The sequence below is a fragment of the Caretta caretta genome, chromosome 1 (genome assembly GCF_965140235.1).
Source record: "Caretta caretta isolate rCarCar2 chromosome 1, rCarCar1.hap1, whole genome shotgun sequence".
Classification (NCBI taxonomy): Eukaryota; Metazoa; Chordata; order Testudines; family Cheloniidae; genus Caretta; species Caretta caretta.
This window is the reverse complement of record NC_134206.1, coordinates 340,693,196-340,712,547: the sequence shown is the minus strand read 5'-3', so window position 1 is coordinate 340,712,547 and position 19,352 is coordinate 340,693,196. Positions and strand designations below refer to the sequence as shown.

The 19,352-nt window shown below is 44.6% G+C and overlaps 1 protein-coding gene across 2 annotated transcripts in view; it reads left to right on the top strand.

The window, feature by feature from the left end:
* PROSER2 (proline and serine rich 2) overlaps positions 1–17,412 on the top strand; it is a 32,647-nt gene extending 15,235 nt beyond the window's left edge. For both annotated transcript variants that reach the window (XM_075124547.1, XM_048836602.2), the window contains exons 2-4: positions 721–948; positions 11,978–12,230; positions 13,437–17,412. In XM_075124547.1, coding sequence (XP_074980648.1) covers positions 814–948; positions 11,978–12,230; positions 13,437–14,443 — 1,395 coding nt within the window. In that variant the 5' untranslated portion in view covers positions 721–813 and the 3' untranslated portion in view covers positions 14,444–17,412. The remainder of the gene's footprint in view (positions 1–720; positions 949–11,977; positions 12,231–13,436) is intronic.
* The last annotated feature ends 1,940 nt before the right edge of the window (positions 17,413–19,352 follow it).

Genomic DNA, 19,352 nt, shown 5'->3' with positions numbered 1-19,352 from the left:
GGTTTTTATTCCAATAAGCCTGGTTTCTCCAAAGGAATAAACATCTTTCTGCATGACAGTGAATGAAATTGAGTTAGAGCCAGAGGCGCTTTAAAGTTTAAAGTGCAATTTCACTCTGAAATGTGACTATAAAAATGGTACCTGCTTATTCCACAGATGGGTTCCTTGAATGTAATCGAGATTGGATCTGTTCACATGAGTGACAAATGAGTCAACCCTGCAGAGCTAAGAGATGGAACTGGATTTCATTCCTCTTATGCATCTTAATAAAAAATAATTGTTCCCATCAAGCCCATTGGCGGTAATGGGGTTGACCAGAGGTCACTGAAGGCTTAATAATTTGGCATGCAGAATCTCATTACCAGTAGTAGTGATGTGTGATAATACTAATAACAGAAAACCCAGCCTGATTGTCAGATCCCAGACCGAGTTATGTATGGTAGTTATGTAACGTCCACACTGATAAACAGAGCCCATCTGATCTGGAAGTCACTGAGATGGACATGTAGCCCCTCTATTCCATGTGTTTTAAAGTCCACTTTTAGATTAGAACTGCACTTTCAGATGTAGTTGGTTGATGGAAATACCCTGGTCTCCTGCAAAGTGATTAAAAGATTTTTCCTGATTACAGACTTCGAGATCTTCAGTTTACCCTCCTTGCCATTTAAATAGATTAAAAATCAAACCTAAACTAACAACACAATTCTCTTCATCTTTCAGAGATGAACGTGGTGAGCAGCTGCACATAAGGCATTGACCACTTTCTACACTGCCTAACAAACTTGCTTTGGAACGATCTTTCTTTTGGGTGGGATGCCTAGAAATTTGATGTTGGACTTTTCAGAAATGGCATCTGAAATCTCACCAAAGTGCAGACTCGAGAGCTTTGAAAGCAGTGGGAGCTTGGAGAGTCGAAGCAGCAACTCTAGGTGCAGAAATTTTACCTTGGTAAGTGCTCAGTCTAGCTAAATGACCTAACCTACCTTAGCTTTCTTTGCATCGTGTAGTGTTTTTTTTTTTTTAAATGTTAAGCTCAACTGACTTGAGTCCTGTATTATTGATTTTGATTATAGCGCTACATAAATGTTAAGGCCGAAAGTAACCATTTTGCTCCTTTAGTATGACTTTCTGCCTATGACGCAGGCCATAGTTTGTGGAATGCCTTATTTTATTTCCTTCACAAAGCTGGAATAACCAAGACTACATTGCTAGATCAAATCACGTTGTAAACTTCCCTATTCTGTTCGCATGCATTTTACCACCACGGATTTGGAATCACCATTGACTCGTTCCAGACACAGACATTTCCTTTGACAAAAAGAAATTGGAGATGTTTACCCTCTTCCCAAAGCAGGGCAGCTTTGAGAATAACCATTAGTAAGGTAGTGCTTAGTGTTTGATTGTAGACATCTCTTGTGTTCGGTTTCCTATTAGATTAGGCCTTTAGTTGTCACTAGCTGCATAAAGGCTCTGCCGCTCACTCAGCCGTAATATAATTTGGTGTGTAATGAATACATCACCATAAACACAGTTGTCTTCATATAAATGCATGTGTGTGGCCATTAAAATGGCACATGAGTAATCGCTGAGTGTGAGAGGCATGAGCCTTGCATCCTCCAATTAGAATGACTCAGACTGTTCACTTCACTATTCAAGCATTGTTGCTGGAGGGGCCAGGGAAGCGATGGGGTCCTTTCACACTTGAGTCAATGATTCATTCATGGGTGGTGGGTATAACAGGACCGGGGAGGCTAAACCTTCCCAAAGACAAGCCCTGGCCCCGCCCATACTGCATCCTCTTCCCCCATGCTGGTGCCCAAGTCTGCAGGAGCTCAGTTCTGCCGCCACCCGGCTGGCGGCCTGGCGCTGGGGTGTGAGGGCGGCCTGGCGCTGGGGGGTGGCCAGGAGGGGAGGCATGGTGGGCACTTGGGGCTCCAGTGGATGGGGGGCAGGAACAGGGCCTTAGGTGCAAAGAGTGGGGCCACGTGGTTAGTTCCCCTGAAGCGGGGGGAGAGGTCTCACACGCTAGCCATGCAGTCATTGCCACTGAGAAGGCAATGACACGGGCAATGTCTGTCTCTCAAAAGCACTGAACATCTACAGCGGCAGGTGTCAGGCTGGGCCCCCAAAGTCAGTGGCAGGTTTTGGGAAATGAAACACAACAGGTGTTCACATAATCACCTGTCTACTCCTCAGCATCAAGAAGTGACATGGGCCACCTCTTGAACGACCTTCATCTAAGTGAGCATCAGCATGCCATATGCCTACATGATAGGGTTGGAATCCTCTGCTGTTGAGGTGTTTCCCTTATGTAACGAGGAGGGGGTTTTTTTGTACCCAACCCAGCAGGGATAACAAGCTGGCTATTGATGGAGGACTTCCACCAGTGTCATGCATCTCTCAGCTGACCAAGCTCAGGAAGACATTCATGCCTTTTCAGTAGGCCATGCTGTGTAGTTTGTGTGGCTTTTTTATCCATATGCAGTAGGAAAGATTAATTCTAGTGTGACAAGTCTCTTAAATGACATCAATATTAAATAGATGTTGTTAAATGGTTGGCATAGCAGATAAAGCAGCTAACAACTAAGGACAAGTTGCAGCTCCCATTGTCCAGGAACGGCAAACCATGGCCACTGGGAGCTGCGGGTGGCTGTGCAAATGTAAATGAACTGTCTGGCGGCCTGCCAGCAGATTACCCTGATGGGCCACAGGTTGCCCACCATTGCCTTCAGCAATGCTCTTCCTCCCAGGCAACGCCAATTCCTTTTGTGTCCTTTAAGCCAGTCACTTAAACTTCTTGTCTTTGCTTCCTCATTTACAAAGCGAGGATAAATAGTACTGACCTTACAGGTGCTGTTTGTAAAGGTGTGGAGTTTTTTGGGGAGGGGTGGGCAGGGGGAGAGAGAGAAGCATTGACAGCATGTTAGACTTCCCTTACGGTCTATGCTGTCAAAACATTTCATCACTACATCTTAACATCTCTCAGCAAATATAAGTCACCCCTAGCTGCTTTTCAGCTGGCATCACACTCTTTAGCCACTACAAGGTAGACCGATCATTCAGTTTAAAGGTTTCTAAGAACTTACCTTCATCTGCATTAATGAGTTTCTGTTTATCCAGATACATAACACAGGGAGTCAGCGTCACTTTTGCTTTGCAGGTCTTCAGAGGATTCAAAGCGAAAGTATTGCTTGAGATTATTATTTTTTTTTCCCCCAGCTGGTTACAAGGAAAGGGCCCTCCATATCTCTAGGTGTCTAAACTCCATCCAGTTACCAGGTGCAACCTTTGGATGAGAGATCTCTATGGACTTCAGACAAACACAGGAAAACAATAGCATGTGCAAACAGTTGAACTAACTCTAGCATATGCTCGCTGCTCAGAGCCAGTCTGGCTGACGTGGTCGCTTAAACACAACTGCAAACTGTCTACCCCCGTGCTGCAACTGTGAAACTGTACCGCTGCTCGCGTTTGGGGGAGAGGCTTAAATTCTCAATGTACACAAGGCCCCTGTGTAAGAACTAATTCTTGCCAGCAGCCTATTGTCACTTTAGCATATTATGTAGAGGAAGGCTTGGAAATGTGATGCAGCTGTCTGCATTTTAATGCTTTGATCTAATCCATTTAGATACAGTGCATTCTTTAAAGCACAGCATACTCTTATGTTGACTAGAGAAAGCTATTTTTAACGGTACCTGTATCCATGCTGTGTGTTTGGAGTGGAATTTGCCTAACCACTTAATAACAGACACTTAAGGGTTAGCATCACAAACCAAAATGTAAGTTTCATTTAAAAGTGATCTAGCCCATGTCCATTTATTTTAGAACTGTACAAGGTCACATTATTCAAGGAAGTAAGTTTGCCCACAGATCTGTGAGCATGAAAAGTGACATTCTGCCAATATCTAAACATATCTCTTTGTCTGAGCAAAAGTTGAATATTCAGATCAGAATCTCCTTCCTTTGAGGTTTTTAAGGTCAGGCTTGACAAAGCCCTGGCTGGGATGATTTAATTGGGGATTGGTCCTGCTTTGAGCAGGGGGTTGGACTAGATGACCTCCTGAGGTCCCTTCCAAGCCTGATATTCTATGATCAGCTAAAACATTCTCAGCGGAGTGGAAGATGACTGCGCCTTCCCCATGCATGGAATCACTTGCATGGCTCTAAAAGGGTGGGTAAACTGAAATACTCCATTCTTCTCAAGAATCTCCATTCCTCATCCCATGCTTTAAATTTAGAGCATGCTCCATTTCATTTGGGGCAAGGGCTCCTGTTCTTGGTCATCTTTTTTACACAGCTGATGAAACAAGTGCAGTTGAATCCAGGCTGAGCAGTTTAAGACTGTATATTTGAATCTCGCTGGGGATAAAATGAGGCCCTGGACTTTTTCAAGCGTCCGTTTACGCATCAGCAGTTTAAGACCAAAAATAAAGGTTTGTGGGCTGAAGCAGCAAGGCTTCCTTTTTCAGTGCTTTAATTCTGTAATTGTAGTCATAGGTGACAGGTGGAGCCCCCACTTTAGGGAGGCTAGCCCCTTTTGTCTGCCCCCCTCCATGGCTGGAGCCTCAAGACACACCCCCGCCCAGAGGAGCCCTGAGCGCTCCCCACGTTGGCCAAAGGAGCCCTGGACTGGCCAAAGCCCCGAGCCCTCCCCGCATCCTGCTCAGAGGAGTCCCAGGCCGCCGGCCTCGGCCCTGCCGTGCCTCCCCAGACCCCAAGCTGCCCTGGGTAAAAACCTCTCGTCCCGAAGACACTTTTGATATGCCCCACGCAGGTTCTGAGGTGGCTGAGGAGGTGGTATTTGTTACTCAGCTTCCTGGGTTCAGGAGTCCAGGGAGATTACTGATGAACCTGGTAAACTGCTTAGCACCTACTGCCGCCTCAGCCACCCTGGAACCTGCATGGGGCATAATAAAGCCCAAACTTCCCCCTCACGAAACCCCACAATGGGGTCCGTCGGAAGTGGCAGCACCAGGGTGGGCAGAGCCGTCTCTGGCCTGTTATACCCGCTGCCCAAGATTGTGCTGTTTCTAAATCCAGCCGTGAGTAACTGAAGTCATTTCTAGGTGGGAATAGCATATCCGTGCAATAGTGTCATTTCCTGAAACCATACAGCGCGCTCGAGCATGTCTCAGGTGAGTTGTGCTGGCAGTGAATTATGGCATTGAGATTGTACTAGTAACAGCTACTGAGAGGACCTCCTTCCTGTGCTGATTACCCTGTGTGCTGTTAAATACTTACTGCTCTTGGGCATGGTGTGTAGCCTTCATACATAAACAAATGCAATGGACCCTATTGTGTCCTGCTAGTTTGGTTCTAGGTTGGGTTAGATTCTTCCAGTTATGCCCGTGTTAGCTGCTATTTTTGGAAATAGGTTTTAACCAAATGCTCACGCTGCCTGGCACTCGGGGGCTGGGGTCCGCGCTGGCCGGTGCTCCGGTGCTGGGCACCATGCTGCCTGCCCCCTCGTGTTGGGGCTGGGGGCCGTGCTCAGCTGCCCGCATGCCTGGCGCTCTAGGCCTGGGGTGGGGCGCCACGCTGCCTGCCCGCCCACCCACCTGCCGTTCTGGGTCTCGGACTGGGGACCATGCTGCCCAGCACTCCAGGGCTGGAGGGGGGGGAACTCTGGCGGCCTGGCAGGCCCCTCTGGGCTCCATGAGGGGCGGGCCGGCCAGGGGCTATCCTCCCCAAGCTCATGGTTCACCCACCGCCAATGGCAGACGTGCTACCTAAACAATGACCGGTGCACTATGGCAGCAGGACAAGGACAATTTGCACAGTTGCGCTGTTCCCCCTGTGGTAGCTGTTGGCCCTGCCATCACGCAGACGCGTGTGGTGGAGGCCTCCTTGCTCAGAACAAGCCAACTGGAATCAGGAATGCACAGCTGCATCAGGCACTGGGTAGTGAGCAGCTGCATTCCTCCCCATTCCTATTCTTGCATTGTAACATCAGATTGTGTGAAGCAATTCCATACATGCCAATCTCAGGCCTTCCCTTTGCACAAGTACCCACTTAACCTTAGTTGCACCCAGGCTCCTCCAACTTCTCCATTAAACCCAGGAGGTTGCACGGCAGTAAGGTTTTAGAAGATAAGGGTGTTAGTCAGGAATTGCAGACTTGATTCTACTACAACTATTCCCTTGTTAATGTGAATTTACAGTGGACTGATCACAATAATACCCCATGACTCTTGACTCCACCATGCTGAATGTAGGTAGTAAGTTAGATAAGATTAAGCGGTCCTATAATGACACTATTTCTAGTCTATTGAGATGATCCTCAATCACTGAATTTTCCAGTGTTTCTGTTCTTTGTAAAATACCTCTTTATGGTCTATAGTCCTAAATGTATATGTAGAATTAGAATCTCTTCACGCAATCATACATGGAAATGACTAACCCTTCTTGTTCTGAAGCACCTCTTTAATTCTACTAAGAGTTAATGCTAAGCAATAAAAATGAAAATAAATCCCTTATATTAAAGGGCCAGTAGATCAGACCTTACTACCCAATTTAAAAGACAAGGGTTGCACAAGTCATTGTGGGCCTTAGTTACTGACACAAAAAAAGACCAACCAGAGAACTTTACAGATCCAATGCTGTGATTGTAGGGATGGCTTTCAACACTGTTACTTAAGTGTACTTAAAATTTGAACAGAAATCAAGCACCGTAAACACAGAATTTTACCCTCACCCCCAATCCATTTATAGAGCTTAACTTCACTTAAACTTACAATGTAGCAAAATTTTCAGATTTAATAAAATCATGGGATATGCAATACTGGGTCCATGGCTGTAATATATTTGCCAGTCCTTAATATTAAAGTAACTTTTCTGGACAGGGTAGAAGAGAATTTGCTCACTGGAACACAAACTTTCCTTTACAAAAAATATTCCAGTTGCGTGCATACTGCTCATGCCAGACGGGGCAAATGTGCATTAAGTTCTAATATATTAGATGCCAACTGAACATACCCATCTTTTTTTGCTTATAATCCAAATTTCTTCCCCATAGGCAACAGCTTTAAAACTCTAAATATTTCAGTTTTCAAACTTCAGCTGTCCTTTGACAGTAGCTTTTTCTTAGAGCAAGAAAATCCACTTCCCTCCCTGCCCTTTCTGCTTTCCAGCATCAAAAGGAGTTGCAGGGGTTCTGCTTAAACTTTCCAAAAACAAATTATTTTTTGGGCAGCAAGAGAGAGTGGGGAAATAAGCCCCAAAAGAGGTGAATGTTTTGACTATGTGGAAAATAGGGCTATAATGGGAACAGGTTTTGTAACCTTAGTTATAGTTGGCACGACCAGCACTTTCTGTAATAAAATTCCTCCCCTTTTTCTGAAGCTTTCAGTATAATTTGAGGAATGCAGAAGAGCATTTGGTAAGACAGCAGTGCTCTTAGAGCAGTGATAGCTTGTAATTCCTCAAATTACACCATGGAAGTACAGAGACAGATAATGTAAGCAATAGCCATTCACAAGCTCTCAGAGCAGTATTGTCCCACAGTATTGACAAATGCATATTATCCCCATAGTATCTGAGCAGCTTGAACACCAATGGATTTATTCTCATGACACCTCTGTGGCAGGGAAATATCCCCATTTTATAGATGGCAAAACTTGAGGATAGATGGCATAAACCTGTGGCAGGGCTGGAATCTGGACTTTAGGGGTCTCCTGACCCCCATCTCAGTGCCCGAACCAAAAGACCATTGTTCCGCTGCAGCTGCTTTCTTGCCACTCCCATGAGAAACTGACTACTTGGGTGACAGTTGCAGAGAGAAACTTTTGGCTGAGGAAAGGAAAAAAATGGCTGTGAACATAGACTTGTGCCTGATGATACTGGGGGGGCACAATGAGAAGGGAGGGCCATGTGACTGCCCCACCTGTTGCTTCTGGGAGGAACCTTCCAGCCCCACCTCCCTGGGCCAGGGCATCCAATCCTGCTGGGGGCTGGGGCCACAGGACTGGGAGCACGTGCCGCTGGGCTGGGCTGGCTGGCCTCAGCCCAACTCACAGCATCAGTGTCTCTCTGGAGTTCCCACACGCTCGTGGACATCGCAACAGGGGGAGGGGCATGGGCAAGGCTCCTGCCTCCAGCTGAGCAGAAGGACCTTGCTCCCAGCCCCTTCCCCAGTGACCTTCCCGCCCTGGGCCTGGCCCAGGACTGCTGCATGGGCCCCTGTGTACTTCTCCTGCTGCGCCTTTCTTCCCATCCCCCAGCACTTGAAGCTCTCTGGGCCCTGGTAGCCAGGCCTGGGCGGGGCTGAGCCACTTCTCACGCTGGCTGACTGTGCTCAGTACCACTTGCTGAGAGAGGCGGTAGCTAGGTTGACAGAGAACTCTGTCTACAGTGGGGATTAGGTCACTTTAACCATGTCACTCAGGGTGGATTTTTCACACCCCTGAGCGATGTAGCTGAGTTGTCTCTACATTTTAGTGTAGACCTGGCCTCTGTCAAAAGCAAACCAATGTTCATATGCTAAGGCCTTAACCCTGCAATGCAGGGTTAACATATTGCACAGTGAGGGCTATTTCCCTGTTCACCCCCTTCCTCACCCGCCAGCCAGGTATTTCAACTCAATGGATGGGGGCTTTTTGCAGGGGGAAGGGGAGGGCACAGTAGTGTTTGTTTTTTTTTGTTGGTTTGTTGGGTTTTTGGGTTTTTTGTTGGTGTGTGTGTGGGGGGGTGGATTTTGTTTTTAAATGGGAGACTTTTTTTCTTTTTCTTTTTTTTTAAACTGTAGTTGAAAAATTTTGCTCAGACTTAAAACCCAATCCTGCCATAAGGCAGAAACCACCCTTTGAAAACATCAGCCCAAGAAATCGGTTCTTTAGACAAGCAACTAAAAATGGGGCTAGAATGGAAATACTTAACTACAGTGTAATGCAGGTGCCAGCTCTTGCCAAGGCTGCAGGCATTCGCTAAGAACTGACAAACTCATAGCTGGAGACCAGATCAGTTCACTTGTGTTAGTTGCTCAATAGATATTAGTCTTAAGAATGTATTTAGTGTTTAGACTCTAATTCATGCAGCAACTTACAAACATTCTACAATCTTATTCATAATATCTATAGTCCATGCTATAAAGAAATATGTAAGTTTTGCTTTATAACTTTGAAAAGGTCTGCTCTGAACTTATGAACTCAGATGGGAAGCGTATGGGGTTGGGTTTTTTCCACTGCCCATCCAGAAGAAATAGCAAAATCAGATAGGCCATAAAGGAACATTGCAGTACAAAGGATTGGTTAATGGCCCTGTCACACCCTGGCAATGCTGTGTGCAAGGAAGCTCATTCTGTATGGATTGGGAAGCTGAATGAAGGCAATAAGACAAAGGAAAATTGTCCTTCTTTTTGCTGCTTGAACTGTCACCGGGCCAGAGACCCCAAACTAAAGCCAGAGATCCCCAGGGGTCACCTCCTGGGTCTGCCCTGAAAGACACTTTGAATTGACAGATCACTACAACTCATGCTCAGATAAATTGGTTAGTCTCTAAGGTGCCACAAGTACTCCTTTTCTTTTTGTGAATATGGTTTGAATTTTCTGGTGACCATTTATCACTAAGTCCAGCTTGCCTGGGTGCCAAGATAGGAGAGTCTAAGGGGACTGTCTGTCACACCCTGGTAAGACTGTTATAGTGATCGAGGAGTTCCAGTTTGTTACTGGCTTGGTGAAATCTAATTATAGAACTTACCACCAGTTTGGGGTGCCTGCTCTTTTTGAGGTAGGTAGTCACGGTTGTGAGCCACTCCATACAGTGTGACACACAGTAGTTGCTGTCACCAGATCATTTCACCCAGTCTGCCGGGGTACGCTTCAGGTTACACAATTAATGCGTGGCGTATGGGTGCCAGAGCCACAGTGCTTTGCTCGTACCCGTCTGGCAACATTTACTCTGCCAGCAATACAGCTGGCTCTCAGGGAATGCATCAACATCGCAAACTTCTTGTGTTAGAAAAAACAACCCAAGACTTCTCTCGTATTTATTAGAAAGCTTGCACTGATTGGAGCTCAACCAGTACTGACCGGGCTAGTTTACAAGTAGGTTTTTTGCTCTGAAGACCCAAAGGTTGCTTCGAAGCTGAAATGTAAACCAGTGGGGGGGGGGGAATTCCATTGGCTGCTTGGGATTATAAAGCTAATTGTGAGCCCTAAAGTATTTACCTTCACACCCACATGGTGGTTATTTAAATTGCAGACCCATCCACACCACTGAGTGCTTTAAGGCTTATTGCCAGTCACCTTGTGCTTTTCATCTATAGATGATAGTGTTCTGCGAAGGTAGGTCAGCAGCACTGTCCCCATTTTAATGACTGGAGCACAGAGGCAAAGACTTTGCCTGCACCAGGATTTTAGCCACTGGTGTATCTGCACCAGTGCACACTTTTGTCAAACCCTTCTTTACCCCAGCACAGCTTGATCAGCACAGCTTACTCTGGTTTGGCACAGGTTACATTGCCTTGGTGTAAACTGCGTTTCCTCTTGGGTTTTGCACTGGTAGAGCTACACATGTCTGGCTTGTCAGGCCATGCAACAAGCTAAAAGCAGAGATGGAAATGGAACTTGTATCTTGATTCCCTGCCTGGTTCCCCGTTTGCAGGCAGCAGCTGCTAGCCATTCTTGCGTTAACACACTGGATGAGAGAAGTGTAATCTAGAAAAAGAAGCAAACCTACGCTTGCCTCTCATTGCTACTAGATCAGGGTGCTTGCATACACTGTCTGCAAAGCTGTTGGGAAATGTCTTTCCCACACCCATTGTCTCATAACAAAACTCCTTACTAGTCACTATTTGTCATCCTTCTACTTGTGGAAAAGAGGGTGCTTCCCATGAGGTAGGAGTGTGAGAAGAGTTCATGCATTGCTACTCGTTCCCGTGTTATCAGGATCAGGTTAGTCGAGAGCGGTGAATCAGGGAAGACTAAGTGACTTCATGGATCATCCAGTCTATTTCCCCACTCATGCAGGATTATTCCCTTCTGGACAAAACCTGCCTAGCTGGCCCCTCTGCTGTCAGGATACTGTCAGGAAGCATTTCCTGATATTTATTCTAAATTTCCCTATTTCTTTGATTTTTTTTTTTTTTTTTAAATTCTCAAATTCTCCTTCATCCTTGGTATTTACAATTTGTAAATAGTTGGTTTATCATGGATATCTGTCTCTGCACATTGCTGTACCCCAATCTTCTTGTTTCCCCCAACTTGATAGTGACCAAAACGACTATTTTGGAAGCCCAATATGACACAAGAAAGGGTCAGGTACTTAGCTCTTCTGAAAATCAGACACTTTAGTCTGTCTTGCATCGGACGCTCAAATACTGAACGTTTGTGAAAACATAAACCTATACTCTGTAGTATCCATTCTCAACCAGAGCAAGTGAAATTTATTTTGTTTAATACACTCTGCTAAAATAGGGTATCACAGCAGTGGCTATTTCATCCTTTGTTTCTAATAGTTTTGTAGTTCTACCAAAAAATCAAACTTTCCAGTCAAGACTTAGGCTCTATCAAGCCGTACTGCCTAAATCATGGTGTTGTAGCTATTTAAGCTTTTTTCCTCCCCTTAGTATTTAATAGTTTATTAAGGTTGGAAGTTTCTGATAAGATAGGTTTCAGAGTAACAGCTGTGTTAGTCTGTATTTGCAAAAAGAAAAGGAGTACTTGTAGCACCTTAGAGACTAACCAATTTATTTGAGCATAAGCTTTCGTGAGCTACAGCTCACTTCATCGTATGAAGTGAACTGTAGCTCATGAAAGCTTATGCTCAGATAAATTGGTTTGCTCAAATAAATTGGTTAGTCTCTCTAAGGTGCCACAAGTACTCCTTTTCTTTCTGATAGTAATTCTTAGGATCATGCTTTTTTCTTTAAAACAGGTGCTGCATTTGTGTTCTATTTTCAGTTAGCCAGTCTTTGCAAAAACCTAGACAACTAGCATTTGTTGTTGTTTTCACTTTAAGACTCTCTTTTCTCTAACTGTAGGATGATGAGAGTCTCCAATACCTGACCCATGAGGAGAAGGATGTTCTCCGGTTTTTTGAAGAAACGATTGATTCTTTAGATGATGACTTGGAAGAACAGGTCCTACATGATAGCGGTATCCACTGTCACTCCCCAAGATCATCGGACAAAAATGTTTCCAGCCATTCAGAATCTGAAGATATCATTGATTTGGTGCAATCAACCCTTGAGAGCAGTGATCACAAGTGTACTCTGAACAGAGAAGTAACACCAGGTAAAATGTGACTGCTTCTAGTATATGTACATTGAAGCAAATCTGTTATTACTCAGGATACAGAAGTTCTAAGTCTTTTCAGTACCAACATACCTCTTGTTCTGAATTTGTTGAATCGTACTTCTTAAAAAGCAGATTTTTCGCCATGTCCCTCCCTGTTGTAGGGGAAGTTTGTGTGCCAGTACCACCAGAGGTGACGCATGGAGTGGGACATGCAGGGTCACCCCCCCAAAGGTTGCTCGGTAACATGGTGCAGCCTGGCGCCCCTTCCTGAGAGGCAGCTGAGCCAGCGGGAGAGACAGAGGCAGGAGAATCAGCTGCAAGCTGCAGGGAGGGGCCTCTGCTTTCCAGGAGGAGGGAGGGGGTGCACTACATTCCGAGGGGGGGGACTCCTTGAGGGGGCGTGACTCAAGCTGTTCCGGGGTTGCTCCCGCCTTCCTCCCCCCAGCAGGCACAGGTTGTCTGAGTACCACCCACGTGGCTTAGTAGCTCAACATTATTAATTTCTGCCCCCCTGCCCCAAAACACCAGAGCACTAACAAAATAAAAGTATCATGAAGTTGTTCCAATGAGCAATAGGAGTGAAATGCACGACCACGACTGTAACAAGTTTACTTGTTCATGCACCCGTTCCTTTACCCACCTCTAGCCCACTCTTCTGTGGACAGTCCTCTTGTGCATTGATGGTAGTGGAGCCACCATGAGGGCTTAGAGGAATGTGGCTTCACTGACCAAACCCCACCACATGGGTAGGTGGCACCCATGGAGCGTGGCCTCCTGATGCCTACACACAGCCAGGTTCCTCAGACTCTCTGCAGAAGAGGAGGACTTGCCCATTAGCAAATGAGCTACTTGGGTCTTAAACATGTTTCTTTCCCCTCTGGTCACAGTAACCAAGAAAGGGCCCAAATACCAGAAATAGAGGAAAAGGAGAAGGCTGTTGAAACACTGCACATACATCTAGCAGGTATGGGAATAATGGATTAGCAGAAGGAAGGATTGTATCAAACCCATCACAGACAGTGTCTAAGTGGAGGTGTTAGTTTGATGCCAGAGGAGACATTAAGCTACTCAAGTTCCAACTTTTTATTCAAGTGAAAAATTGGGGGACTAGGGGGAGCTGTGGGGGGAGAGGCCAATACTCGTGAAAGGAAGCCTTGTGTTCTACTCTCTGCAAGGACCTAATGAGATTCCATTTGTTTTAAGTGTCAGAAGCTGCCAGGAGAACAGATGGCCCTAAATCAGAGGGCAGTGAGCTGCCTGAGAAGATTCCACCTCCCGATGCTCCCCCAAGCCACCCTTCAGCTCCTCCATTGATGAGCGATGAGAGAGTTCTTGCTACATGCCCAGTGCAGCACCCCAAGCTTCATCATGCCATCCCCACTCCACTTATCTTGGCTCAGAAAATGTCCGAGAAGCAAGATGAGACCAAGACAAGCTCTCCCACTTCCCCCAAGGAGGAGAAGCCTGTGGAGACAAGGAAAGCCCCAGTGCAGAATGGAGACTGTTTCCCAGCCCCTAAGCACCCTCCACTGCCTGGACCCAAATCCTACCGGTTTCCAAGTAATATCAACATAACCAATGCAGGTGGGAAAGAATTCAACCAAACTATCTCTAAGGCAGCAGTCAATGTGCAGGTGCGCAAGGCCCAGGTGCTGGCCAACATGAACGGAGCAGCCTTTGGGACAGCTGAAATAGAAGAGAGGTGGCAGAAGAATGAGCTCTTGGTTCGCAACAGAAGCTCCTCCTTAAGAGATCTAACTTCTGAGCAAATACGATATGACGCTCTGACTAAACTAGGCCTGGTGAAAGGAAGGCCAAGTCTGGTCCAACAATATCATGCCCCAAACACACAGAAGATACAGGACTTGCAGGAAGAACGGGGAGAGACTGTTCCTAATGGGTATCAAAATATCCACACAACCTTAAAATGCGATCCCAGCCCTCTCCTTCCTATGGGCAAGACCATGAAGATCAAACCAGACACAACTCTCACCAGTGACAAGGTTGCTCGACAGAATGTTGCCAAAAGCTTTTTTGACCATGGGCAGTCCGACTTAAATCTGGATATGAGAAAGAGATCAGGCTCACTGCCTAGACCTTCAGGATTTCGACCCCAGGGCATAACAGTACAGTTTTCTGGCCGAGGCTCAACAGAAGAAGCCAGGAAAGAGGCTCTTCGGAAACTGGGGCTGCTGAAAGAGACTATGTGAAAATCTGAGGGGACAATCCTGACACCTGGGGGCAAGCGAATGGATTGGCTTTGTGTTGGAGTAGTCAAACAGAATCAGGCTTAAAAGGAAACTGGGAGAACAAAGGGCAGTTCTCTGCTCCTGCAACCCAAGGAGGAACTAAACACTGTGAAATCGCAGGGACTCACTATCTTCACACCAAGAGTGGCACCCCAGAGAGTCAGCAGTGGGTTCAACACTACATCCTACCAAGTTACCTGTCTGATGTTCAGTGACTCGTGAAGACTTTAGAAAGAAAAAGTCCTGGCTGTAGCAGAGGGCATTGCGTTAATGAAGTGTTGTGTGCAGTATTTTTTTTTTATTGTATGTAGATGACAAATCAAATGGAGGATTTTCCTTATGCTGTACCATTCTGAAGCCAAAAAACAGATAGGGGTGTGTGTGTGTGTGTATGATATAACTGAAGTCTTCAACCTATGTGACACAATTCTATGACTTCTTTCTTTCTTTCCTATCATATTTTATTACCCAGCTCTGCCCACATCGATACATAACAGGTGTTGGAATCTTCCTAATCCTCACTCTGCCCAAAATGTCAGCTCAAGCACGTCTCTGACTTGTGCCTCTGCACAGAGGGTGGTTTCCTGTTTGGCCTTCTCTTGGACATAGAGGCCCAGGCTTGCAGTGGGTAACGGCATTGTTCTGCCACTCTATTTGAACGTCACCTCTCCTCCTAAGCAGGTGCTTCCTGAGCATCTAGCGACCTACTGGGTGTACAGTAAAAGGCACCTGCTAGCTCTCAAGGATACGTGCAATGTGTTCATCGTGTTCCCCTGACAACCAAAGAGTAACTTGACAATCGTATAAAGGTTTAGTTTCCTACCAGAAATGATGACCAGAGAAGCCATAGGAACAAGTTAACTTTGTACCCAGAATGAGAGCCTTGTGTTTAATGTCTGTCTTTAAACAAGAGTTCAGCAGAGGAAACCTCATTGCTCTGAAACCATAGTTCTACTCCACTGAGCAGCTGTGGCTCAGTACTTTTGTTACTTTTATTAACTGACAACTGTTTTTTCTAAGTCTTTCCTATGCTCATCCCTATAGTGTGAGAGCCCTAATAATTCCCAATTCAGAAATGTACGTTTCTTTGCAAACATCAGCTTATCCTGCTAACACACCACCAAAGTTATAACCAAAATCCCTGTACATTAAACAGAATTAAAGGCACTTGTATTTTCCAACACATGAAGACTTCCAAAACTCTGTCCAGTTGCCACTTTCCTGTGCCCAGCAGACAGAGTTTAAAAGTGGTGTGAAAATACTTATTTTTTAAATTTTAGAAGGGATTTATCTCCCATATGGCACAGTTACTCTTCCTAAACAAAATAACTCATTTTCTCCTTCCAGAAGTATCCCAAAATACTTTAAGAATAGAAGCTAGTTTGGAATCTAATGGCAAAGTATCTGAATCTATTTACTCATCTTTATTTTTGTACATTTGTAAGAGGCCCAAAACTTTTAATTTCTCCTAAAGGGAAAGATAAACCCAGTCTCCCTCTCTCTCACACTTTTTTTATGTAGCCTGTAGCATTTTTTTCCCTTTCCTTTTTTAAATGGTTGAGTTATAAATCTTGGAAAATAAGAGGAGTGGTTACAATAGAGACTAACACACCCTGTATTATAAAGTTCTGACAACTGTGATAAATATATTTCTGTATTTCCTTGATAGAAAGTTTTAAGCAACACTTTCTGAGTAGAATTTATAAATGAAGCTTTTGTGAAGGAAAATCTTTTCATAATCGTTTACCTGCCTCATAAGTTATAAACATTTTTTTTAAAAAATAGTATTTAATCAGTTTTTATAATTGATTGCATATGTTATGGAATCTGGCTGGTTTTATTATTTAAATGAGGGATTATTTCTTCAGGCTTTTAATGCTTTGATTTGAAATCATGTTCCCTGTTGTAGCAGATGTTGTAAGTAATTTTGAAATAGACTGACTATTCTTCAAGCAAGCAAAGCACTTAAGCATGTGTTTAGTTCAATACATGACTAGATCCACTGAAGCAAATAAGACTACTTGCATGCTGAACTTTCAGCATGTATTTAAGTGCTTTGCTGGACCTGAGAATCTGGTCCCAATTCAGGACTGTATTTAAGCATGTGCTTGGGACTTAGGCTCATGTTCAGGACAGCAGTTAAGTGAGGGTAATGCATTGCTAATGCATTAAACGTATCATCTTAACCATTTTTTATTTCAAATTCTACTTTTTCTACAAGCAAATCAAATTGAAGTGTTTCACAGCTTTTATGCATCAAACTTTTTTGAATCCTAGTAAAGAAACACTACAAATGCCAAACCTGTATAAACCATCTTTACATTTTATCACATTTCTCTCAACAGTAACAAGTATTGATCTTGTGCTTCAATTTTTTTTTCTACAGGTGAGATCACCCTCTTAACAATTAAAAAAAAAACAACAACCTTTTGTTTTACCCAAATATTTCTTTGAGTGAAGCTGAATTTCATATATTAGTAAAATCATAACATTTAAAAGTTGATAAGGTTTTTCTTATCTAGAAGGTATACAAGAGATCGCAAAATCTTCAGTGTTACCTTGTCCTTTCATTCTTCAATTAGGGTTGAATCCTCAGCTGGTGTGAACTGGCATAATTCTAAAAATACAGCAACTGAGGGTGTGTGGGCCAGTGTATTTATTTGGGTATGCTAACATACCCATTACCCCATTGATAAAACCTTTCCAGTGTGCCTAAAACTGTAGAAAGTAAAGCCATGTTCTATATGTGAAATTATTATAGCTGCTAATGAAATAACTTGTATATTAATACAAACTATGTTGTATATCATGTCACTGTGTATGTAAATGTTGGAGGTTTTATTTTAAGGTGGTAATTTGTCTTACATAAATGTGCTCTGAAAACCATAATGAATCAGCTGATTAAACTAACTAGGATAAAACTCAATGACCAGTAGTGGATGAAAAGTGGAGTTATTGTTTTTGCCTTGCAAATGCTTCTTTTATCATCCAGCAGCACGTGACTCCTTTCTTTCTAAGATGAAATAACTGAGGCCATGCCTATCCTACAGGGGCTACAATGGCACAGCTTCAGCTCTGTTACCTGTGCTGGAGATGCAGCCTAAAGCAATGGAAGGGGTTTCTCTGTCACTGAAGTTAATCCACCTCTCCATGTGGTGGTAGTTAGGTTGACAGAGGAATTCTTCTGTTGAGTTAGCTATAACTACCACAGGGCTAAGGAGCTAGGTTGATCTAAACTTTAAGTGCGGTGGGGGATGCGTGGAGGGGCCTCCAGGGTCATGTGCCCCCCTTCCCCGATTTTGCTGCTTGGCTGGTACTGAGCATGCTCACACATATTGACCCTGGGGCTGAAGCCAGCTGCCTTCACTCCCACTTCACTCTTATATACCTTCACTGCCGCACAATTGGCAGGCATGGGTTGTTTCCTTAAACTGCTGACATGAATTAAGCCTTCCCTGTCTCATCCCGGTTCTAGTACTCGGAGATGCACAAATGTAAAGAAAACAGTGTTGTGCATTCAAAATGTAGCACTCATTTCATAAGGCGATATTTGCATCCTTGCCTTTGGGGTAATATCCTTTGGGCCAGACCAGCACCCTTTGTGTACTGTAGTGAGCAAGCAGAAATCATCACCTTTCCCTACCACTTTGCTATTGTAAAAACGTCCTAAAGAGGGGGGGGTGGTGTTTCCTGTATAAACTCCTCACAACATCTCCATGTCTGCAGGGATGTGCTGCCTGCATTGTAGGAAGCAAGCATAACCCTGGAGGAGTATACCTAGAAGAGGGTGTCTTCGTTTTTCTCCTCATGCAGCACAGAGTTCCTGTAAGGAAGATTTGTACAGTAATATGCTCAGTGCTCTTCCTAATTGCTTTTTATTTTTTTTACTGTTTCTCTTCCCTTTCCCTGGGATACTTGTATATCAATAAATGCAGGAATGACAATTTTCTGAGGAAACTTTAAAGTTGCATCTCCACGCCAGGTTAGCGTCTCTGTGGTTGAATAAAAGGGTTAAAGTCAACTTCTTTAAAAAGTGAGGTTCTATTTGTATTATAGCTTAAAGCTGAAGCTTTCATTTGAAATCGCTTTTCAGATTGATGCCGTAGCTAAGAATGTCAAATATGCATGCCTAAAGTGAGGCCCCCATCTCTGTGTTGAGATGCCTAAACCAGTTGTCTCATTTACACAGGTGCCATGCATCTGCCGCTCACACAGGGTGACCAGACAGCAAGTGTGAAAAATCGGGACAGGAGGTGGGGGATAATAGAAACCTATATAAGAAAAAGCCCCAAATATCCAGACTGTCCCTATAAAATCGGGACATCTGGTCACCGTAGGCTCACATCAAAGCTTGTGGGAACTGCTGGTTTATAGCACGACTGAAAATCAGGTCACTTATTTGTGTGATTCAGTCTATGCAGAGTGGCTGGTACATTTATTTTGGCCTTGACATTTTAATTGTATGGTTATAGGGGCTTATTGAAAACCCAGGCTATGCACCAAGTGTCTGTGTTAAAGGGGCTAATCCTTCGGGTGTGTTCATGCTAGAAACGCTGCAGCTGTGCGCCTGTACTGTAGGCCCTCACTACAGCGATGGAAGGAGGTCTTCTGGTACTGCAGTAAATCCACCTCTCCAAGAGGCAGTAGCTAGGTGGACAGAAGAGTTCTTCCGTCAACCCAGCAGTCTCTACAGTGGGGCTTAGTTGGCTTAGCTGGGGGTCTCAGGCTGTGAATTTTTCAAACCCTGAGCAAGGGAGCTCGGTCAACTTAAGTTTTAGATGTAAACCAAGCCTCACTTATGCTTTAAGGCAGTGGTTCTCAAACTTTTGTGCTGGTGACCCCTTTCACATAGCAAACCTCTGAGTGTGCC